This window comes from Mustela putorius, unplaced genomic scaffold (assembly GCF_011764305.1).
Source record: "Mustela putorius furo isolate JIRA1106 unplaced genomic scaffold, ASM1176430v1.1 tig00003853_pilon_pilon_pilon, whole genome shotgun sequence".
Classification (NCBI taxonomy): Eukaryota; Metazoa; Chordata; class Mammalia; order Carnivora; family Mustelidae; genus Mustela; species Mustela putorius.
Genome location: NW_025422005.1, coordinates 79817996 through 79844407, shown reverse-complemented (window position 1 = coordinate 79844407; position 26412 = coordinate 79817996). Strand labels below are relative to the sequence as shown.

General features: G+C 35.1%; 1 protein-coding gene across 3 annotated transcripts in view; it reads right to left on the bottom strand.

Annotated features, from left to right (window-relative positions):
- Positions 1-26412, bottom strand: part of ABCD3 (ATP binding cassette subfamily D member 3) — a 75083-nt gene that overhangs the window by 43575 nt on the left and 5096 nt on the right. For 2 of the 3 annotated variants that reach the window (XM_004752564.3, XM_004752565.2), the window contains one exon: positions 5910-5946. In XM_004752564.3, the coding sequence (XP_004752621.1) occupies positions 5910-5946 (37 nt within the window). Of the gene's footprint in view, positions 1-5909; positions 5947-26412 lie in introns of those variants that run through there. The other variant, XM_045064882.1, reaches the window with a different exon arrangement.

Here is a 26412-nt window from a genome sequence, read left to right as displayed (position 1 = left end):
AGGATGACAAGCCAGAGTTCTTTGGGGAGGTGATATTTAAGCTGAGACATAAATAAAGTGAAGCCATGTGATAACCTCAGGGAAGGAAGGTAGTCAAGCACAGGGAACATCAAGCACAAAACCAAGTGTCGAGAATAAATTTAGTGCACACACTGAAGAACAAGACAGTAGAATTGCTAAAACAATAAAAATGAGAGAAGCTGAAGAGGTTGACAAGACCTACAAAAGACAGACCCTTAAAACCACAGTAAAGATTTAAAGTTTATTTAGTCAGTGTAGTGGGAAACTACCACAGAAACTTAAGAGCAGTAATTAATCTTATCACCCTCAGACATTTCTTTTGAAGGAATAAGAAAAAGTGACATAACTTGGACATGTTAGAGGCTATTTACTTCATTACACCTGAACTGTTTAGAAGAACATACAGGAGAAACTTCTTGCAACAGGAAACAGACACGAGAAGGATGCGACCCCCCTATTGAGATCCTCCCCCAACTCCTATAATCACAATTCACTTATTTGTTAAATACTATGCACCTGATAAATACCCATGGTTTAGTAAATTCTATAATTAGATAAACTTTAGTGTAAGTTTTATCTAAGTTGAGGAACCTGAAATGAATAGTTTGTATACTGAATTAGAACAATAATAAGCTACCATCTATATGTCAGACACTTTGCTAAGTGCTTAATATTTATATGATCCTAACAAGCACTGAATGCATTACAGAATCATAGATCAAGAAGTCAGAAGGCATTGTGTGTGTAGAGTTAGATCAGAAAGACTAAGGTAAGAATCAATCTATCCTGTAACTCTTATAACAGAGTTCAGGTCTTTGAAACCTTATGAAGGTTGCAAACCTCATCCTACTGAATTAGAGGCCCAGTTACTTCAATCACACATGTATGTGTTCCTTCATTCATTCAATAAATATTCCCAAGCACTGTTTTGAATGACAGGAACACACCAGAAATTGAAACAGGCCAAAAGCACTACTCACAGTATATTTACTTCAGTCTATTTTCTTCAAGCCAAACACTACAACTTCAACCAAAATCCTCCCTTTTACTTCCCCAAACCGAGAAAATACAGGAAGAAAACAAAGACAAGGCAACAGATACCAAGTACCTTTAAAAAAAAAAAGAAAATTAAACTTCAAGTTTACTTTTACTAATTTCAAGTTTTTCCTATCACTGCCTTCCTACCTTACCCCACTGCACATGTAATGAACACCCTTGAATAGACAGAGTAATAATAAAATGGCCACCTTCTGACTTAAACAGAGGATTACCTACTTCTAGCGTCTAGCTGCGTTCAAGAAATGATCTAGGGAAAACAATGAAGAAGGTTTAAAAAAGGTTATAAGAAAATCACATTGAAGGAATTTAAAATATTAACTGCTACATGCTATGTAATTCTTCCTCCTCTTTTATTTCTATTCCTATTGTCATCACTTCTAAATCACAAACTGTCTGAAAGCCTGACTTGATTTCCATTACCTTTCAGGCCATGAAGGAATTGCATATGTTTCCTAAAGTCATTACAGCATATTCCGCAAAGAAACACCTGACTAGAGGGCTGGCTCAGAAAGGATGAAGAAATACCATGACACTCTACCATTCTTGACACTAATAAAATTCTTACCTGAAACCAAATCTAACGGAGAGTACCTACAGAGACAGTACATTTCATAAACACTACTAGCCTCTCCAATGAATTCATTTTGATTTCACAACTGACTTTCCTCTACCTGTGAACTTTCCAGTATTTCTTTAAAAAATTAAAAAAAACACTTTAAGGATATAAATTTAAAATGTAAACTACAGAAAAAGCAAATCATTAGATAAAGACCATTTAAATAGTTAAAGAAATACTGCAAACAGAAAATAATGTACCTAACATTCAGGAGGCAACAAGGTCAAAGGGCAAAGTGTCAATCCACTTAGAAAAGTGAGATGAACTAGAACGGACTGAGAGAGACCCTTGAAACAACAAATAGTAAGCCATGTGGCACTGACAAGAGTATAAGCATTCCTGTACATTGCTGGAGAAACTGTAAATCAACACAACTATTAGGTAGATCTATAATAGCACCTATTATCATGGTTTTTTTAAAACTATTTTTCTTATTTATTTGAGAGAGAGAAAAAGCATGAGAGGAGAGAGGTTAGTGGGAGAAGCAGACTCCTTGCCAAGCAGGGAGCCCGAAGTGGGACTGGATCCCAGGACTCCAGGATCATGACCTGAGCCGAAGGCAGTTGCTTAACCAACTGAGTCACCCAGGTACCCTATCAAAATGTAAAAGGCACACAGACTGTAAAATAACTCAGCAAATTTACTTTAAGGTACTTATCCTACTGGTATTCCTGCACATATGCCTAAACACATAAATGAAAAACATCTGCACACTATTTATATTATCGTAAAAATCAAAAACCTAAATATGCATCTATAATGAAATTATATAAACTATACAAAATTTATGAAATGAAAATTCTACACAATAAAAAAGAAGCAGCTCCTATTTATACAACAGAATTCTGTCAAACCGTTAAACAGACTAGAACTACAGCTATCAACATAAACATGAACATAGGACCTAAAAAATATGCTGAAAGTAGAATGATACTTACCATGATCAACTTATAAAATTTAATAAGCAAAATAATTCTACCTATATGGTTTATGAAGATTGGGGTGCCTGGATGGCTCAGTGGTTAAGTATCTGCCTTAGGCTCAGGTCATGATCTCAGAGTCCTGGGATCAAGCCCCGCATCAGGCTCTCTGCTCAGTGGGAAGCCTGCTTCCCCTGCTCTCTGCCTACTTGTGATCTCTTTCTCTCTGTCAAATAAATAAATAAATAAATAAAATCTTTTAAAAAATTATTCTAAAAGTTATACAAACATACACACACCTCATCAGTATAAAATATGCACAGGAATGCTAAGTTCCCCATCTAAGTTTATAGTTCCCCAGCAGTGTTTATTTTGAATTTTATATCATGTATACTACCATCAAAATTAAGTATTTTTAAATCCAGTCAACTACCTCTTTACACTACTAACTCTATTAAATCTTTCTCTCCTTCCTAAATCTCATGTCTTGTGAAAACTTTACCATCTCACCAAACATTATAAAAAAGTTCAATAAAAAAAATTCCCTTTTTATCTGTCTATGTTCATAAATAACACATTAACTATAGAAAAATTAGAAAATTCTGATTAGCAAAAATAAGGAGCCTATACCTACCATTTAGAGATACCAACTGTTAATATCTGGCACATAATCCTACCAGATTTCATTTTAGCATATACGTGTGTATGTGTATGTACATTCTTCCTATAAATTCTGCAAATGTGCTGTAAGTGTACATACTATATCTTCTTTTTGTCCAAAATTTAATCTAACCTAAAGTTATCTTGCTCACACTATGCAATGAGCAAATAAGTATATGCTAAAAGAAGTTGTACAAAAAATAGATTTAAAAAAATCACTGGATGAATTTAGTTGTACTGACAAGTTTTAATGATGCCCTAGAATTTGAAGATTTGATAATATGCAGATGGTAGCTATAACTAAGATAATTAAGGTTTGATTACTCAGATATAATTTAGGTAAGAGAGATTATGAAGATGGAGATATGCCAGACAAGAAGAAAAGCATCCCTTGTCCCATTTTTCAAAGCCAGAGAAAAAGATCACAGAAACTAAAGAACAGCAATTTTCTTATCAATCTCCACGATATTCAGAGAACAGACATTATATGGAGGATGTAGAAAGATTTAAGAGACTAAACACTAAACACTAGAAGCTAGCATGAATTTCCTAGGAATAAAAGTCATGTCCTTTTTTTTTAAGGATATTCACTGACATGTATACTCTAAGCTCCACAGGGGCAGGGACTTATATTTATATCTGCTATACACCCAGAGCCAAAACCAATAACTAGGCATTTAAGAGGGTTCAATCAATATTTGTTGAGAGAATGACTTAATGAAAGAATTAATAAATTACTCAAGGGTTTGAAGTTTCTTATAAAATTACTGTGGTCCTTAATAAGAAATATGAACCAGATTTTGCTATGTTGGATATAATCATAACCAAATAAACCATAACCAAAAATAAGCAAGCAAACAAAGATTAAGAGATGCCAGAGTCATTTCTTTGGTCCTTTACACACTCAATATTATCAGCAATCATGAGGAAAAAAGAGAAGGCCAATTTAAATTATGGATAATGACCTCTACTAAAATACTAAATGCTAGAATTACATTCAAAATTACACTAACAGTACAGACATACTAGAGTATAGACTATTAGTACAGATCCAATAAGCTGCCATATATAGGAATAAACTAATGTTATTCAAAACAAATCAAGTGAGCTACCATATGAACCAGCAATTCCACTCCTGGGTATATACCAAAAGAAATGAAAACACAGGTTCACACAAAAACCTGCATATGAATGTTCATAGCAGCCTTATTTATAATAGCCTAAAAATGAAAACAACCTAAATTTCCCTCAACTGACAGATGGATAAATGTGGTCAATTTATACAAAGGAATATTATTTGGTAATAAAAAGAAATGAAGTATTGATACATGCAACAGCACAAACAGACCTTAAAAACATCATGCTAAGTTAAAGCCAGGGACAAAAGACCACATATTATCTGACTCTTCTTATAGAATATGTCTGAAGTAGGCAAATCATAGAAACAGAAAGCAGATTACTGGTTACTAAGGACTAGGAAAAGAGGGCAATAAGGAGTGATTTTTAATGGGAATGGAATTTCTTTTTGGGAAGATGAAAATCTTCTAAAATTAGTTAGCCACACAACTCTTTTGTGAATACACTAAATCCACTGAATTGAATTCTTAAATGGATAAATTTTATGGTCTTTGAGCTCTATCTCAGTAAAGTCATTATTAAAAAGAAAGAAAGATATCAACTAATGAATACAGTTACAGGCAATCTGCCAACATAGTTGTTCATCAGATACTTGAAGGTTATAATTTATAATAACTCAACTCAATGTAAACAGCAGTTAGGGCTAAAGAAATAAAAGCAATTTTAGGCTGAATTTCAACAATATGGCTTTCATAACAAGATATTTGTAATAGTGCTGATGTTTTCCATCCTAGTCAGACATCTGGACAACTATGTTCTAGACTAAAAATAATGTCTAGGGAAACTAAGCAGTATAGGTCCTTAAAAATGTATACAGAATTGAAAAAGGACTGGAAACCATGACAGATTAAGAAACTTGAAGGAATGGGGGGCTGCTTAGCATGGAAAAAAAAAAAAGACTCAGAAGATACAACTATCTTCAAACAATATGAGAGTCAGTTAGAAAAAATAGAGCAGTCCTGTCCTATGTGGCTACAAAAGACAAAAATAGAATCAATCACTAAGAGGGCAGAGGGGAAGATTAATCTCATCATGGGCTAGAACTAATACGGTAATGGTTGCCTCCTAGGTACTTCTTCATCAAATGAAAAGATTCAAGTAAATACTAGAAGTCACCTATCAAGAAATCCTATTTCAAAAAGAACTGCTATAATATACAGTAGAGTAAAGATAATAGTTAAGTTCCCTTCTAATTCTAAAATTATGATTCAAAATTATGTAACAAGGAACGCCTGAGTGACTTAGTTAGTATATTGAGCCTCTGACTCTTGGTTTCACCTCAGGTCATGATCTCATGGGTCTGGGATCGAGCCCCTAGGGGGCTTTGCACTCAGTGAGGGAGTCTGCTTGAAGATTCTCTCCCTCTGCTCCCCAACCATGCTCACGCATGGGCTCTTTTTATCTCTAAAAGAAATAAATAAAACTTCAAAATTATGTAACAAAATAAATAAAATAAATACATGAAATCCCAAAAAATCAAGTACTTAAAATTTTACCTCATTGTTCTGTAATGGTGGTTTTCCATTTTTCTTACTGTAGAGAAAAGAAAAGAGAGCTTTATTTGCAAAGTGTTCCCATCATAAAAATTGTTTTAAGATATCAGAAGAATACACCAAATTCTCCAAGTGAATTCCTTCTTTTTCATATCATACAGAGATAGAATATATTAAATATAGGGCACCTGGGTGGCTCCGTCAGTTAAGCATCTGCCTTCAGCTTAGGCCATGATCCTGGGTCCTGGGATTGAGTCGTGCATTGGGCTACCTGCTCAGCAGGAGTGTGCTTCTCCCTCTGCCCTTCCCCCCACTTGTGCTCACTCGCTCGCTCTCTCTCTCCCAAAAATAAGTAAAATCTTTTAAAAAAAGAATATATTAAATAAAATAGTCCATTTGTCCCTTACTCAATATTATTTATAAAAAGTGCTTAATAAATATTAACTACTACCATATCAAGCATCATATTAGTAATTTTTAATACACACACACTCATTTTACAAATTTCCCCATGGAGAGGTGGAATCTATTTCTCTATCTTTGAATCAAGGTTTGGCCATGTGAACTGCTTAAGTCAATGGGATATAGCAAACTGATGCAAGCAAGGGCTTGAAAAATGTGCATTGGGCCCTCTCTCTCTTGCTGCTTGGACTCTTCTCCTAGCCATGTGAGCAATCCCAGGTTAATAGCCTAAAGCAGGGAAGACCATGTGTCATTCCACATTACAAATTTAAAAACTGGCTTGGTTAGTGGTATGGTTCATGCTACTCAAAGTGATTAATTTGGCAACTGGACCTAGGTCTGACCACTATTCCAGGTTACCTCCCTTAACAATGTAACAAGCAGGCTTAGGTTGTTTTTATAACACACTACTATAGCACCCTAAGCTCTGTACAACATTGATATCATTTTAAATCTCCTGTTTGATTGGTATTTCCTCCCAGTAAGTCAGTTTCATGAGATCAGGAGCTATTGCAGGTTGGTCTCTCCAAAATAAACATAAGGTAGTACCTGGGATACAAAATGTTTACTGTGGACCAACACCTATGAAATGAAGGCAAGGAAAGCTAAAACTGTGAAGCAGGTCCAGTAAAATTTCAATCAGGCAGGAAGCCCTGTAGCAAGTATTGTCCATCAGAGTAGTCTGTGAAAGGCTGAAACAGCCAGGTCTTGTAGACTGCTCAGTCTACAAACCCATGCTGCTCCAGGGAGGTCATGAGCTCAGGGAAGGTGGCTCTGCAGCTAAGGCAGACCTTAAAGTGTATCCAGAAAGGGTTACTTGGTGATCCAACTCCTTTCAGCTGGACAGTAGGCCCTTCTTTGAAGGAGAATCTAGGTAGCACAACTTCACATCTACTCTTGAGGGCATATATTATTCAACCCTCTATGTTCAACGCTTAGTTTAGTTGAGCTCCAACAATCTGTAGAATGAATACTTCCAGTAATAAGATACCAGGGTCACTGAAAAAGGATAGAAAGCCAAACTTAATTACAATTCAGTAGATGCTCTTATTCTAAGAGTGCTTGGGTTTATTATTTTTTTTCTATTTTTAACTGCATTACAGGATTATGTACCTGTTTTAAAGTTTTTATGAGGTTGTAAAACTGTTTCAGAAAATTCCTTTATATATATGTTCAGGCATGTGCAGTTAACTATGAGCCCCTTTTATAAGGATTTCTGAATTTCTCTTTTTAAAGAATTCTTTAATGTTTTCCATTGATGTTCTCAACACTGAAGACATTAACTATATAAATATATATAGATCCTTTAGGATAAATTAGAACAGTATGCTAGAATCCTAATTATTGGGTTACATTTTTTTCACTGGAAATGTGATGCTAAAGACTGGAGAGGAGTTAATTCACTTCCAAAAACATAATCTACTAGTAGGTAGATTCAATTCTAACAAATACTCAGTATTTTTTTATCCTATGAAACTAAAAAAAGCTTGAAACAAACAAGACATGTCTTCTACTCTTGTGTATTCCTTCTGGCTACCGAAAAGATCAACTTATCAGCTAAATACATTAAAATAACGGTATTCAACATGTTCAAACTATATTGTTGATTCGCACACTAATGGCAAGGTCATCTGTAATATATACAACAATCATTACTCATCAGTTTTCTTGTTACGCTTCAGGGTATAACAAAATTCATTTAAAGATAATACATATATTACATGTTAAATAAATTTTTTATAAAAAGAACTGTATTTTCCCAAACAAAAAAATTTAGTAAGGAAAGTAGCACTGTTTTATATTTTGGAAAATCTCATTAATGTCTGACTTAATAAAAGAAAACTGGGTTTTTGTATGAGAGTCTGAATTCTTTTTATCTATTGTGATAGAGATACATTACTTGTAAAACAGGAGTATTTTCATAACCGTGGATATTCTTCCTTGATATTATGTTACAATGCATTCTGAAACCCTATCAATGAACTTTGGATCTTATACAATAAAATCCATTGGTCTGTATTATATCACACTTCCAATTAATCTTTTGCCCACACAAAATTTTGTAATACGCGTTAGTCTGTTGGAAAATAGTGATTCAGGACGCCTGGGTGGCTCAGTCAGTTAAGTGTCTGCATTCTGCTCAGGTCATGATCCCAGGATCCTGAGGCTGAGTTCCACATCAAGCTCCTTGCTCAGCAGGGAGTCTGCTTCTCCCCCTGCCTGCCACTCTCCAGCTTGTGTGCTCTTTGACAAATAAATAATAGATAAAATCTTAAAAATCTTAAAAAGAAAAAAAAGGAAAATAATGATTCACTGAGTTGTATAGGAGACTTTCCAAATGTAATATATTTTACATTTGTCAATACTCCCACCTACCTCATCAGGAAAGTCTTAACCATGAGGAAGCTATCAAGCTCAAACTTGTCTCTGGTAGCAGAGACAAGTTTTCCAAATTTTAATTATCACCTAAAAGCTTAAATTGTAACATCAGCAACAAACACTACTGTTTTTCCTCAAGGGCACTACAAGAGAATGTCTGCAATATTCAAGGCCAAATAACTACAGTGATTTAGTCATTCTTCCAAGTAAAAACGATGTTCCACAAAATTTAAAAAAAAAAAAAAAGGCTAGTTTCATTCAGAATTCAAACAACTACAAGTGCATACCCTCAAGACAACCTTTGCATTTTGGTATAATGCAAGAAGTGCTTTGTGCCAGCTTCTTTTTCTTTGGCAAATGCATTATTAAAAAAGACTAATAACCAACTATTTTTTTTTAAAGATTTTATTTATTTGACAGAGAAATCACAAGTAGACAGAGAGGCAGACAGAGAGAGAGAGGGGAAGCAGGCTCCCAATAACCAACTATTTATTAAAAGTATAGGATGGGAGGAATTTACCCAAGAAATGGAAGATCAGGTTAACATTTGAAAATCAATCCATAATTCATCGATATTAACAGTCTAAAAAAAAAAACCCATATGATCATATCAGTAAATATACAGGAAAGGCTTTGACAAAATCTAACACCAATTCATCATAAAAACTCTTACCAAACAAGGAATAAAAAGAACTTCCTCAATCTGATAAAGGACATCAATAAAAACCTACAGCTATGGAGCACCTGGGTGGCTTAGCTGGTTAAGCATCTGCCTTTGGCTCAGGTCATGATCTCAGGGTCTTGGGACTGAGCCCCCCTCAGGCTCCCTGCTCAGTGGGAAGTCTGCTTCTCTCTCTTCTCTGCACCTGCCTCCTACTCGAGCCCACACTCTTGCTCTCAAATAATCTTAAAAAACAAACAAACAAACAAACCCTACAGCTATCACTGTATTTATTGATGAAAGTCTAAGTCTCTGTGATCCAGAATATGGCAAAGATAGCAACTCTCACTACTTCTATTCAACAATGTTATTGGAAAACACCGTGCAAAAAGGTAAGAAAAATAAAAGGCACACAGAATTGAAAGGACAAAGTAAAACTATCTTTATTGCAAATTCTATAAACATCTATATAGAAAATCGTAAGGCATCTATCTATTAAAAAGCTAAGCAAGTTCAGCCAGGTTCTAGGATACAATATACAAATATCAACTGTATTTCTACATATAGGAAAAGAATAATTGGAAATTAGAATTTTATGCATATCATTTACAAAAGCACCCAAAATAGTAATTATTTCACAATAAACTTGGAAAGAAAAAGAAGATATGTAAGACCTATATGCTGAAAACTATAATACACTGCAGAGAAATCACTGATGATTAAATAGAGATATAACATGCTCACAGAAGACTCAATATTGTTAACATGTCAATTCTCCCCAAATTGATTTAGAAATTCAATGGGATCCCAATCAAAATCCCATCAGGCTTTTTTGCAGAGTAACAAGGTTATTTTAAAATTCATTTATAATTGCAAAGGACCTAGAATAATCCATATATTTTGGAAAAAAACGAAGTCTGAAGAATTGTATCTCATTTCAAGGCTTATTATAAAGCTACAATAAACAAGAGTGTATGATACTAGAGTACAAATATAGATCAAAGGAACAGAAGAGTTCAGAAACAGACCCACACATACACAGCTAACTGATTTAAGGCAAAGGTGCTAAGGCAATGCAATGGGCAAAGAATAATCTTTGTAGCAAATAGTACCAGATCAAGTGGGTGTGATATGTAAAAAAAAAAAAAAAAAAAATTAACCTCAACACTTGCTGCACACCATCTACAAAAAAAAATTGACTTGAAATGGAATACAAACCTAAATGTAAGAGCTAAAACTATGAGAGAAAAGGAAAGAGGAAAAAAAAAAAACCTGTAATCTTGAGTTAAAGATTTGTTAAATTGGACCCACAGTATCAGCTGCACCAAAAAAAAAAAAAAAAAAAAAAACAACAAACTGGACTTCATCAAAATTTTGCTCTTTAAAATACTATTAAGAAAATATCTATAAAACATACAAGAAAAATCTTATATTCAGAATACATAAAAAACTCTTAGAGTAGACTAAGACAATTCATTTGAAGATTTAAATGGACACTGTGTCAAAGAAAATGTATGGATGGAAAATAAACACATGAAAATGTTCAAATGTTCCCTTTTAAGACCACAGTGAGAAACCACTGCATACATCCACTAGAATGGCTCAGATTAAAAAGACAGATCACACCAAGAGTTACCAAGGATGTGGAACACCTGGAATCTTCCATACTGCTAACGGGAATATAAAAGGATACAAAAACACTTTGGAAAACAGTGGCAAGTTTCCTAAAAAGTTAACATCTACCATTCAATCCAGCCATTCCACTACTAAGTATCTACTCAAGGGACATGAAAGCATATGTCCATATATGAACTCTACACAAATATTCATAGCAGCTTTACTTTTTTAATGTTTTTTTTTTAACATATAATGTATTATTAGCCCCAGGGGTACAGGTCTGTGAATCGCCAGGTTTATACACTTCACAGCACTCACCATAGCCCATTCCTTCCCCAATGTCCATAACCCCACCATCCTCTCCCTCTCCCCTCCCTCCCCGCAACCCTCGGTTTGTTTTGTGAGATTAAGAGTCTCTTATGGTTTGTCTCCCTCCCGATACCAATTTGTTTCATTTATTCTTTTACTACCCCCAAACCCCCCACATTGCTTCTCAACTTCTTTGTATCAGGGAGATCATATGATAATTGTCTTTCTCCAATTGACTTATTTCGCTAAGCATAACACCCTCTATTTCCATCCATGCCATTGTAAATGGCAAGATTTCATTTCTTTTGAAGTGTGTGTATGTGTGTGTGTGTGTGTGTGTACCACCTCTTCTTTATCCATTCATCTGTTGATGGACATCTAGGTTCTTTCCATAGTTTGGCTATTGTGGACATTGCTGCTATAAACATTCGGATGCATGTGCCCCTTCGGATCACTACATTTGTATATTTAGGGTAAATATCCAGTAGTGCTACTGCTGGGTCACAGAGTAGCTCTATTTTCAACTTTTTGAGGAACCTCCATGCTGTTTTCCAGAGTGGCTGCACCAGCTTGTATTCCCACCAACAGTGTAGGAGGGTTCCCCTTTCTCCACATCCTCGTCAGCACCTGTCATTTCTTGACTTGTTAATTTTAGCCATTCTGACTGGTGTGAGGTGGTATCTCATTGTGGTTTTGACTTATATTTCCCTGATGCCGAGTGATGTGAGCACTTTTTCATGTGTCTGTTGGCCATCTGGATGTCTTCTTTGCAGAAAAGTCTGTTCATGTCCTCTGCCCAATTCTTGATTGGATTATTTGTTCTTTGGGTGTTGAGTTTGATAAGTTCTTTATAGATTTTGGATACTAGCCCTTTATCTGATATGTCGTTTGCAAATATCTTCTCCCATTCTGTCAGTAGTCTTTTGGTTTTGTTAACTATTTCCTTTGCTGTGCAAAAGCTTTTGATCTTGATGAAGTCCCAATAGTTCATTTTTGCCCTTGCTTCCCTTGCTTTTGGCGATGTTCCTAGGAAGAAGTTGCTGCGGCTGAGGTCGAAGAGGTTGCTGCCTCTGTTCTCCTCAAGGATTTTGATGGATTCCTTTCTCACACTGAGGTCCTTCATCCATTTCGAGTCTATTTTCAAGTGTGGTGTAAGGAGCAGCTTTATTTTTAATAGTCAAAGCCTGGAAACAATCCAAATGTCCACCAACAACAATGGATTAAAAATTGTGGTATGTCCATAAAATGTACTCAACAATTAAAAAAAAATGATAAACCCAACATGGATGAATCTCAAAAGCATTATTCTGACTGAAAGTAGCTAGACAAAACCATGTATAGTATACGATTCAACTTATGAAATTTGAGAGGAACCAAAACTAACCTGTAGTTATAGAAAGCAGATCAGTAGTTCAAGCAAGGAGCAGGGAGAGGACTGACTAGAAGGGGCCACAAGGGAACTTCGGGGTGATAAAATGTTCATTATCTTGATTGTAGTAATTGTTTAACAGGTATTACATGTCAAAACTCACCACGTTGTGTAATTTAAATATCAGCAGTTTACTGTATATCAGTAATGTTTCAACAACCTAGGAAATACTTTTTCCTAAGGACATAACAGAATAGTGTTTTGTTAGTTCCTTATTTTTAGAAGAAGTGAGGAATAGGGAGATGAGTTCCTTGGTATTGCCAGCAAAACGTAGAATTAATAGGCAGGAACTTCCCCTAAAGATGGAAGGAGGCAATGATAAGACTAGGAAAAAGAAATTGTCAAAAATTAAAGTAGAGAAGTTTTTAGAGAAGAGATTTCAGAGAAAGTGAAAAAGGAGGAAAACTAGAAACTATAACCAGAATTTAATTAACTGGAAATTAAATTTAATTAACCAGAACAGTAATTTTGACTCTAACACTTTTCTCACCTAGCTCAGTCTAAGTAAACGAGTCCAGTATATCCTAGACTTAGTAATATAGTAAGTAAGTACTACTCTAAGTAGTAGAGTAATATATGAATGTCTTCTGAAGGGGAAAAAAAAAATCTTACAGATACTGCTATTGTCTTAAAGTGGTGTTTCCTTAAATATGTATAAACATGAAATTAAGCATATATTACTTTTTTTTTTTTACAGTTCTTCTACACATTTATCATTTAAAAAACAAGCAAAAGTTCGAGGCCAATAAAAATGGAATCAACATTCATTTAAAGTGGTAGGAGAAATAATACAGCTACAACTAAACACCAGTGCTGGGATAAAAGAATAGAAAGAATTATCTATTCTAGTTGATGTCTAAGATATTTTTATAATCATTATTTTTCTTTTGTAAACAGTGAATTGGTTTTAAATAAGTGCTTCAGGGGCACCTGGGTGGCTCAATGGGTTAAGCCTCTGCCTTCAGCTCAGGTCATGATCTCAGGGTCCTGGGACCGTGACCCGCCTCGGGCTCTCTGCTCAGCAGGGAGCCTGCTTCCCTCTCTCTGCCTGCTGCTCTGCCTACTTGTGAACTCTCTGTCAAATAAATAAAATTACAATAAATAAATAAATCACTGCTTCATTAATGTTGATGAGAAAATCAATGTATTAGTATATTCCAAAACAAAATTCTAAAACTTAAATAATAGTCAATGAATATGTCTGAATTCACTTTTCCACCCCCAATTTGTTTTTCCGTCTTCTCATACTGAACCTGGGCATTAATTCAGTGAATGTACCTTCATCTATAAAACCATCTGAACCAGAAACTTAGGAATTATTCTTAGGCATTTTCCCTTTCTCATACTCTTTATACCCAATTGCTCTCTATTCTCTTCTTTTCTCTATTGCCAGGACTTCAACTCAAGCCATCAAAATTTCTCACATATACTACCATAACTATTCCACCTGCTTTCTAAGTAGTTTCCTTATCATCTCTAACTTCTTTCAATTCATATCCATAGCCATATCAAATACTGTATGTATGTGTATACATGGCACCCACTCAACTGAGGTCAATTAGGGCTGAACACAGGCAGCAGCTTCTGGGAATGGAAAGAAAGACACAAGAAAACTGCCAGAAATGACAGGGTAAGGGAGGAGATCAGAACAACACAGGTTTTGAACTGTGCAGGTCCACTTATTCACAGATTATTTACAGTACAGGACTGTAAATGTATTTTCCTTATGATTTTCTGATTAATCATTTCTTTTCTCTCGTGTACTTTACTGAAAGAATACAGTACATAAGACATATAACACACTAAGTAAGTGTTAATGTTTATATTATCAGTAAGGCTTCTGGTCAGTTTTATAGTAGGATATTAGTCATTAAATTTAGGGAGAGTCCAAAGTTATACAGACTATCAACTGTTCAGGGGTTCAGTGTCCCTAATCCCTACATTATTCAAGGTTCAACTGAACACGGAAATGAGTAGGGAAGAGCACAGATTAAGAACTGTGTAAGGATAGAGGAGGTATTAGAAACCATCAGCTCTAAACTGATGCCATTGAAAGGCACAGATCATTTTCCTCAGGTTTCACAAATAATTTACACTGAGTGATTAGAGGACACAGATTCCATTAACCACAAAAAGAATAACAGTAGTAAAAGCATTTAAGAGAAATAATAATTGGACTCATTGTAAACTTTTTTGATTTTAAGCCCCAGTTGGATAACTATATGGAATCGTCCAGGAGACAATTTTCTAGAAGTTTTGATTTGAAGTACAAGAGTAGATATACTGATCTGAAAGGCACTAACATGACAATGATGGTGGACATACAATGACATAACTCGTTTGAGAAACAAAACCATAGCATCTGAAATGTGAGTCTTCCACCTCTTTATCAAAATGCTGTATTAAAATTTTCAGAATTTACTCTCAAGGACCTTCATTTAAGTTGTTCCCTGAAAATTGTTCCCAGGCACTGTAAGAAGCAAACTTTCCTCTTAAAAAAAAGAGTATGTTTACTATAAGCCTCAAAATTATTCCCAGGCCTAATTAAAATAAAATACCCAGACCAAAATCAAAAATAACCAAGCACACAGCAAACTAGACTCCATAATCAGGAACTAGCAGAAATTAAAGAAAACAGGAGACCCAAGAAGATTTAGGATGTTGGACTTTCCAAACACATCCATTAAGACAATGCAGAATGTATTTAAAGAAATAAATACACAAAATAAAACAAAGTTACATACCAAAACAAGGAAATTATTTTAAAAAGAGAGAGAGAGAGAGAGAGACCTAAGAGAACCAAACAGATTTTTGTTTTGTTTTGTTTTTTAAAGACAGAAGTGGGGAGGGGCAGAGGGAAAACAAAAAACAAAACAACAAAAAACCTTAAGCAGGCTCCATGCTCAGCACAGGCTCTATCTCAAACCCCAAGATCATGACCCGAGCTGAGATCAAGAGCCCGCGCTTAAAGGACGGAGCTACTCTGGTGCCCCAGAGCCAAATGTAATTTTAAAAAATACCACAAACAACAAATGAACTTAATAGTTAATAGTTTTAGTAGATTTCACACAGCCAAAGAGACAACTAATAATCTAGGAGCTAAATCAGAATTTATTATTCAGAGTGTAGCAAAAAGTAAACAAAAAGATGGAAACAAAGAAATAAACTGCTCACTTCATCAACAATGTTCTAAAATTGTAATTATACAGAAATCAGCAGGCCACCCCCAGAAGGACGAAACACAAATCTATGAAGTGTTAAAAAAAAAAAAAAAAAAAAGGTAAGAGACAGTTGTTACAATGAGACCATCTTAGTTGGTGTCCAGGAAGAATAAAGAGAACCAGGCATAGATAATGGCTGAGAATCTTACAAAATGGAAGAGACAACAATCCACAAAGTAAAAAAGGCCTAGTGAGTCCTAAGCAGGATAGATTTAAAAATCCACACCTCACCAAATAAGAATGAGTTCCAGAAAAATTAAAGAGAAAGATAAATCCTTAAAAGCAGCTACAGAAAAAAAAGACACACTACCTTCAAAGGGGCAACAGTTACAAACTGGTAGCTGACTTTTCCATATCAGTAATGGAAACCACAAGATGGCAGAATCAAATATTCAATGGGCAAAGAAAATCATTGCCAATCAAGAATTAAATGTTCAAACCATAAATGACTCTTAATCTCACAAAACAAACTGAGGGTTGCTGGGGGGATGGGGTTATGGACATTGGGGAGGGTATATGCTTTGGTGAGTGCTGTGAAGTGTGTAAACCTGGCGATTCACAGACCTGTACCCCTGGGGATAAAAATATATGCTGATAAAAAATAAAAAATTAAAAACAAAAAAGAATTAAATGTTCAGGGGAAAAAAAACCACTTTCATGAATGAAGGCAAATACAGACATTATCTGACAAAATGGAGAAAGTTCATTATCAGTAGATTTGTAACTAAAGGTTATATTGGTGGTAGCTGGGAGGGTGATACCAGCTGGAAGGTTCAGGCTGCAAAAATGAATGAAGAGCAACCAAAGTAGTAAATCTATAGTTAACTCTAAATGGATATTAGATAAAACAATAATAATGTCTTTTAGTACTTTATCAAATAAATAAATAAAATCTAAAAAAAAAAAACCTTAAAAATATACACACATATATTTATAATATATAATAATAAAATATAAATATAAATGCATATAAATCAGGAGTAAACTAACCAGAGCCACTGCTCTTAAAGTCATTTTACTGTTTAAGAGGGGGATGAAGTATTACTGATTAATGTTTAGACTTAAGAATTTTAACACATGTTGGGGCGCCTGGGTGGTTCAGTGGGTTAAAGCCTCTGCTTTCGGCTCAGGTCATGATCCCAGGGTCTTGGGATCGAGTCCCGCATCGGGTTCTCTGCTCAGCAGGGAGCCTACTTTCCTTCCTCTCTCTCTGCCTACTTGTGATTTCTGACAAATAATTTTTTTAAAAAGTTAAAAAAAAATTTAACACGTGTTAAAATCTCTAGGGTAACCAGTAAAAGGAACATAAAATAAATAATTTCCAAACTACTAGAAGGTATAAAAATAATGAAAAAATAATTACAAAGCAATTTTGCTGTTTAATCACCAACAAAAAGAAAAAATTTACAAGAAAAATTCCCAAATGTTTGGTAATTATGGTAAATTAAATATGAAACAAATCCTTTGTGTTTCTCTTAAAAAGAAGGAATCTACTTTCTCATTCCTGAATCTGGGCCAAGCTTGTAACTTGCTCTAACCAACAGAACGTGGCAGAAACCTTTTTGCTTTTATTTTGGCCCCTTGGAGTGCTGACCTGAGACTACAAATGAGGAAACTGGTATAGTTTACTAGATGATAAAAAGCCACTTAGATGAGAACAAAGGCACCCCAGCCACTAACTAGTACCATCAGCCAAATATGAGTGAAGCCTTCTTAAAACTTCCCCCATGTAGACAATCCTGTAGTTGAATGCAGCCTCAAGCAAACCCAAAACAAAACCAGCCAAGGAACCACCCAGCAACCCACAGAACTGAGGAGAGAAATAATTATTTGAAGCTATTAAATTTTGAGGTGGTTTGTTATCCAACAATAGATAACTGACATAAAGAGATAAATTTGTGAAAAGTCATGGGTCAATGAAAAAATTTTTGAAATGTATGATATACACATCAAATGATATGTTTAAAATGGTATAGTCTATATATAAAAAAAAACTGTGTGCTGCCGCTAAAGCATTGCTTAGCGAGAACTTTATAACCTCAAATGCATACTTCAGAAAAGAAAGGCTGGAAATTCATATCACTCTCAGAACATTAGAAAAATAAAATTCAGGGCGCCTGGGTGGCTCAGTGGGTTAATGGCTCTGCCTTAGGCTCAGGTCATGATCCCAGGGTCCTGGGATCCAGACCCGTACCAGGCTCTCTGCTCAGCAGGGAGCCCGCTTCCTCCTCTCTCTCTCTGCCTACCTCTCCATCTGCTTGTGATCTCTGTCTGTCAAATAAATAAAAAAATAAATCTTTAAAAAAAAAAAAAGAAAAGAAAAGAAAGAAAAATAAAATTCAGCAAGGAAAGTGTAAAGAATAAAAGAATACAGAGGGAGGCAAAAAAAGAAAAGGGGGGAAATAAGAGACAGTAAATAGAGGTAAAGCAAAACTGAAAGCTGGATTTTTGAAAAAAAATCACACATTTTTACACATTTATGGCTAGAGTAATTTTTTTAAAAAAGGAAGGCAATCATACATTAATCTAAAGATTAAAAGTAATCCTCATCAAAATTCCAACATGCTGATCCTAAAAATTATACAGAATAGTTGAAAGAGCTGATAACCAAGGCACATTTTAGATTTTGTTGTTAAGATCCACTGCATTCATAAAATAGGGTTTCTCCAAAGAATCTATAAAATAGAGAGCATTAAATCAGTAGTTACTTGTTGTAAATCAAGAGATTCATAATGACACTTAAGAACTCGCTGGTCACCTTCAGAGAATAACAGGTAACTAATGGAGTATTCTAAAAATTGGTCAAATTAAGAACAAATATCTATCCTACCTTTCCTAATTGAACTGTACCACTGGGTAACCAAATAGTAGATGAAGGGAAGTTCCTTTTTATGGAAGCATTCCACCTTATAAAGGAAGAATAAAGAATTCAAATACTACCATTTTGTAAGCCCTAATAAATAAAAATTCACTGATTTATGCATTAAGCAACAGTGGCTGCTAAAAATCACAAAGAGAAACAACCACATCAACACCTAGGAAGCATTCTTTTCCAAAAACAAAACAAAACAAAATCTAAGCTTTGATCAAGCTTTTAGATCCAACTACTATTACAGGAAATACAGAGAATGAAGAAGAAGTATGCAATCAGCATAACCTAGATGGCAGAATCTGTATGGGTCAAAATAGTTGACTGCTTCAACAAATGGGAAGAAAGAAAGGGGAAAGACGAATGGCAGCAGCACACGCAAATTAAGAGAAACAAATAAGAAAACACACATCTAAATTATACTGCTTAAGAATGCACATTTGGGCAATAAAATTAAAAAGAAATGTAGAGATGCAATACTATAGAAGTCAAGATAGCAGTTAACAGCAAGGAAGAGGGATGGGCTCTGACCTGGAAAAGGGAACAGGGAATACTAGTGGCGTGATGGGCAAAGATTTATTTTTTGACCTGTGCAGTAGTTACAAGGGTGTTTATCTTAAAAACTAAAAAATTCATTAGATTATATATGTTTTTATGTAATTTCTTTCAGTTGTGGTATAATATATAATAAAAAAGGTATTTAAAATCTTAGAATATTTCACCATGACTCTAACATTTTAACAACATATTACCACAAAATTTTAAAAATTAACTTAACATAAAACTTTTTCTTAACCCCTGAATGACTGGTGACTGTTTTTTTAATTTAAGTCCATCTGAAGGATTTGATAAAAATACTTTATTCCATCTTCTACCTTCCACATGGCTAATTCAAACAAACTTAAAAACTCTCATAAGCAGGTACAATTTTTACCCTTCTGATTCCTCACTGGTAAAATGAATAAAACAACTATCCCAAAAGACTATTTGTGAAGAATAAATATAAAATACTTACAGTAATGCTTAAAATATGGTAAGTGCTCAATAAATAGTTCATAGTAAAATTTCCAGGGACTCCTTGGAGTCCCTTCTCAAATCGTTAACTCCATTAACTCCATGCCTTTGCTCAACCTGTTTTCCCCCACCTAAAACGCCTTCTACCTCTTAGCAAAATACTACAAATCTATTAAAGTCAGGCTCAAATGGGAAGCCTCCTCAGATAACAACAATCAAATTAGCTGAATATACTTTGATAACTTTATTTTCAATTCTGTACTTCATTAATTTAATTGTATTCATTCAGGTCTGCTAATTTAGCAAAAGGATTACATTGGTGTGTTTTTGAAAAAAACACTTTTTAAGCACACTCAAAGCTTCAAACTCTCTTAATATGTACAATAACTCCCACTGAAGAGCATAACCATCAGCTATCAAAAGTATTTTATCCTTACATTTATAGATGGCGATACCATTGGCAGAGATGCCTAAAACAAGTGTTTTTTTTTTCCATAAAAAGAATGCACAAAGAGAGCCATGTCCATAAGCAAGAGCCTGATAAAAAGTTTTTTGTACAAATAACTATAAATGCTTATGTGTCTGGGTGGCTCAGTCAGTTAAGCATCTGCCTTCAGCTCAGATCATGATCCCAGCATCTCAGGACCCAGCCACAGCTGGGTCTGACTCCCTGGTCAGTGGGGAGTCTGCTTCTCCCTCTTCCTGTGCTCCTCCCCCTACTTCTGTGCACTCTCACTCACTCTCTCTCTCAAATGCATAAAATCTTTAAAAAAAAAAAAAAAAGGAACTACAAATTGCATTTCTAAACAACTCCGACATTCCATACAAATCATTTCAAAAGAAAGAACAATAAAGAAATATAATAACCATTTTTATAAAATTTAATTTGGCATATATAATTGTAAAGAAAACTGCAAAAAAAGTATCATTCTTCTAATTCCAGTTTGTATTTTACTATAACAGATTAGAAGGTGAAGCTATTCATCAGGTCATGGATGAGACTGATGTTGATCCTAGGGAAAAAATTACAAATTATTTATGCAAATGGACAATATGACACCAGTACTTGGAAGAAGCTGTAAATTCTATGAACAAGCACAAGTTCACCAAAAAGTCATGTTGGACCAAATTCATTTTCTTTTCTGAAGGGATCATGAAAATTCTATAAACTTAGTTTATTATGCTACAAAGCATTTGATGATGGACTAAATCAGTTCTCCACCTTTTCCATGCAAAAAAACAGATGCCACATACAGCTCTAGGGTCTCATCTTCACTGCTCCATAACCAGAAAAGAAAGACTTTCCCAAGGTTGCCTGGGTGGCTCTGCTGGTTAAGCTTCTGCCTTGGGCTCAGGTCATGGTCCCCGGGTCCTGGGATTGAGCCCCATGTTGGGCTCCATTCTCAGCAGGGGGCCTGCTTCTCTTTCTCCCTCTGCTGCACCCCCATCTTGTGCATGCTCGCTCGCTCTCTGTCAAATAAATACATAAATCTGGGGAGGAAAAAAAAAAAAAAAGACCCTTCCTTACCAGCTCCAGCAGAAACATCTCAAAGGAGGACTCCCACTGGCCCAATATGGATTTGATGCCTAGTCCTATGGTCAGAATGCCAGGTCATTACCAGAAGGAAAGGTGTAAAAAAGTGCTAGGTAAGTTTGAAGATGAGAAATAATAACAACACCCCAAGGGTGTCAAATAATAGAAAGGTTACAGAGTTATGTGTAAACACATGTTCTATACTTGACCCTGTCCAATAACTTAAATTCACTGGGAAAATACAGAGAAGGAATACTAATTAAACATACAGGATCAAAAAAAAATTAGAGGAAGTAATACATCCCAAGATAAGTCTAAATATGTGCACCCAGGTTTAATTTTTTTAAAAAGTCAAACACAAGAAGTTGAGGAGGGCAAATGAAGGGGAAACAACTGCGTAAGCTAAATCCAACTGAAGAGTATAGATGGTCACAAAAATAATACATGTAACCTCATCTATTTTTTAAAAAGTTTAGGATCTACAAAGCAAGTAATAAGCCATTCTACTGTGTGTCAGTCAGACCACACTTAGAATAATAAATTTAGTTTTGGACTTCTTCTTTAAGAAGTGGAGAAATAAAGAATATCATTCAGGAAGCAGCAAATGAAAAAACACAGAGGCCCTGAAGCCATGTCACATGAAAGTAAATACTTTCTAACTCCAAAAAAGGCTTCTTTAGGGAGATTTTCATGGGCACATTTGAGGAAATTTTTAGGAAGGCTTAATGGTTTTTGAGAACCTAATAGTGGCATGTTTGGCTGTCATTTTAGTTTTCCTTTCAGCAAGCACAAGGAACTAAAGCTATCTTCTATTTATTGAGCTTTGTTCCAGTGACTACTGAGTTAAGACAATTTCTGATTTAATCCTCAAACCACTGAGTTAAGTAAATACTATTATCCCTGTTTTGCTGGCGAGAATACTGAGGCTCAGAGGCTGAGTAAACTTTGTACAAGGTCACAGATGTAGCAAATAGCTGCACAGAAATTTGAACCCATGGGCACCTGGGTGGCTCAGTGGGTTAAGCCTCTGCCTTCAGCTCAGGTCATGATCTCAGGATCCTGGGATCAAGGCCCACATCAGGCTCTCTGCTCAGCAGGGAGCCTGCTGTTCCCTCCCACACACCCCGGCCTATCTCTATGCCTACTTGTGATCTCTCTCTGTCAAATAAACACATAAAATCTTAAAAAAAAAAAAAAATTTGAACCCATATCTAACTCCGAAGACCATACCATGTTTTATAGTATGCTAAACCACCTCCATAATAAAGATCAAGTTGCTGCATGTAAAAATGTGCATTCTTGCAAATTAAAATGTCATATGACATTATTTTATACCTTTAAAGAAGTAAAAAAAAAAAAATCACCCTTTATTGATGAGATAATTAAATTTACACTCATTTCAGAGTATTCTACGGCAGAACTCTTTTTGAGAAGTAACAGGTGTAATTTGTGTAGCTCCACAATGTTCACACCTTTTCCATAAACACTAAGGAAAGTTCATTAGCTTTCATTCTATAACCCCATTTCTGGCAATCTATTCCCAGGAAATAATTCAGCAGAGACAGAAAAGTTTACCAGCAAAAAACATTTAGCATTATCTAGAAAAATTACAGAAGAAATCTAGATGCCCCAAATAAATTATGATATAGTCACACAAAGAAGTGTTTATGTATTTCTTTAAAGTACAGTTACAGGGGCACCTAGGTGGTTCAGTGGATTGAGCATCTGTCTTCTGCTCAGGGGTCCTAGGATCCAACAAAGTAGCACACGCAACTCCCTGCTCAGCCAGGAGTTGGCTTCTGCCTTTCCCTCTGCCCCTCCCCCTGGCGTGTGAGGGCTCTCTTTCTCTCTCTCTTTCTCTCGCAAATAAAATCTTTAAAGAAAAAAGTATAGTTATGAAGTCCATGTAGAAGCATAGGGAAGATGTCTACACATTAAATGAAAATAGCAAAACAAGTACACTATAATTATGTAAAAATGCATGCATATAAATGAGAAATAAGAAGTAACAAAAATAAAATAATACATATGTTATAGTGATCACACTATGGATAATTTGATTTTTTTAATTATTTTTATTGTTTCAACTGTATTGTTAACTGTGAAAAGGTTATAAAACAATAATGATACCATTTTTATAAATTTCTAAGACTTGTTTTACCCATGCATCTATAATGGGCCCAGCTCCAAACAGCTCATAATATCCTTAAGAAGACATTAACATTTGTTACAAGAAAAATTTGTTATTTAAAACAGTAACCACAGCCCTAAGAAAGGAGCATCTCAGAGTGAGAGTCAGTCAACAAACTTTTTTTGAGAGCCAACTACATGTCAGCCACAGTTCTAGCCACTGGGACTATAAAATTGAACTAAAAAGACAAAAATTCCTGCCGTCATGGAACTTACATCCTAGCAGCAGAGACATACAATAAGCAAGATAAATATGTAAAATAAATACCGCATTTGCTCATGATAAGGAAAAGCCAGGAAAGATGTTATTGTGCCAAGCAGACCACAAACAGCTACAGAGTTCTGAGAATACTGCTTCTGGATCTGACCTGAATCAGGTGGTTTCAGTACACAGATGGTTTTCCTGGCAAATTCTTTGAGGACTTTTGCTTAACCATTCTCTTTATTCTGAGATCCAAATGGGGCCTATAACATCCACTCATGGCTCCTGCCAAGGGTCTCCTGCATCTCCAGCCCCTCACCTGACTCATGCTTGTACTTTACAAAACATTCAGTGGGCCTGTGAAACTAAGCAAAGGGAAGCCAGCCTCTCCTAGAGCCTGATTCAAAAGGAGCAGGTCTCAGGAAGGAAAGCTGAATTTGAAGCATGCAAGAAAGCTGTAAAGTTAGTGGAGAGAGAGTACAGGGAATAAAAGCTAGAGATATGAGAACATTTAAGAGGTACAGAAAAGATCTAGCAAAAGACCAGAGGGCTGAGGCTCAGCGAAAAATAGTCAACAAACTGCCAACAGTGGAAATGTCAAAAGAACTTATAAATAAAAGAATGTCTCCATTTTAAGCTGTTTACTTGATTGAGATATAACTGCTGCCACCATTCCCAAATTTTCGATAAAATTCTACTACAATTACCTGCTTTGCGCCTGATAATTTATAGGAATCAAGGCAGATACCAAAAAGATAGGCTTAAGAAACAAGATGTAAGTAGAATCTAAAATAGAGCAAACACTTTTGCACAGGGAAATAAACTATCAACAAAACAAAAAGGCAACCTACTGAATGGGAGAAGATGTTTATAAATGACATATCTAATAAGAGGCCAATATCCAAAATAATAAAAAAAAAAATTCTACAACTCAACACCAATAAAACCACAAATACTCCAATTTAAAATGAGCAGAGGACCTAAACAGACATTTTTCCAAAGAAGACATACAGATGGCCAATAGACACATAAAAAAGATGATCAACATCACTAATCATCAGCGAAATGCAAATAAAAGCCACAAGATATCATCCTACACCTGTCAGAATGGCTAGTATCAAAAAGGAAACAAGTGTTGGCATGGATGTGGAGAAAAAGGAACCCTCATGTACTGTTGGTAGGAATGTAAACTGGTACAGCCACTGTGGAAAACAGTATGGAGGTTCCTCAAAAAAATTAAAAAAAGAAGTACTACGTGATCCAGTAATTCCACTACTGGGTATTAACCCAAAGAAAACAAAAACACTAATTCAAAAAGATATATGCACCCTTATGTTTATTACAGGATTATTAACAATAGCCAAGATACAGACACAAACCAGTAGATGAATTGATAAAGATGTGATGTACACACACACACACACACACACACAGTGGAATATTATTCAGCCATAAAAAAGAGATCTTGCCATTTGCAACAACATGGATGGACCAAGATAACAGTATGCTAAATGAAATAATTCAGAGAAAGACAAACCTTATGATTTCACTTATATGTGGAATCCAAAAAAATACAAATTAACAAAAAGCAGAAAAAGACTCATACATAAAGAGAACTGATGGTAAAAAGAGGGAAAGGAGCTGGGCAAAATGGGTGAAGGGGAGTGGAAAGTACAGGTTTCCAGTTATAGAATGAATAAATCACAGATAAAAGGCACAGCATGGGGAATATAGTCAATGGTACTGTAATAACATTTGTATGGTAGCTATACTTGTGATGAGTATAGCATAACTAATAAACTTAAAGAATCACTGTGTTATATACCTGTGACTAATATAACAGTATATGTCAACTATACTTCAATTTAAAATATATATTTATATTAGGAACCCCTAGTTGGCTAAAATAGAAGAGTATATAACTCTTGATGTCCGGGCCATCAGTCCAAGCCCCACATTAGGTATAAAGATTACTTACAAATAAAATATTTTAAAACAATAAATTGAAAAAATTTAAAAGTATATATATTAAAATTTTAAAAATAAATAAAATGAAACAGAGCAGAGGCAAAAAAAAAAAAAAGTTAAATAAGGTGACACTAAGAAAAATACAAGCTCCCTGAAACGCCTAAGAAATCCCTGGAGGACAAAACTGTGTTCCCACCATCTACAGAGCAGGCTTTGAAAAGAATAAAGGATCACTCCATAAGCTGGGAGACTTGGCTACACCGTCATAGCTAAAAACTAGATCACACCCAGTCAAGTAATTAATAGATAAAACAAGAAAGGCACCTCAGCTTTTGACAACTGTGAAGCTGGAGAGATCCCAGCCAGGCTAAGGACATCAAATTTCACTGTCCTACCAGCCCACAGACCTTTTGCCCAGGCCCCTCAATAAAATGGTTTGATTAAAAAATAATAATAATAAATTTTAAAAAAATAAATAAGGTACCTAAATTGCTTCAGAAAGTTAAAAAGGATCATTATTTAGATTATCCAGAGTTGTTAAATGATACTTCATGGAATGGATGATGGTCACCTAAACCTTAAAGGATAAGAGCTGAAGAACAGGTAACATAAGGAGAGAGATTCCAGGTTTGGTTAATATGCGTAAAGCTC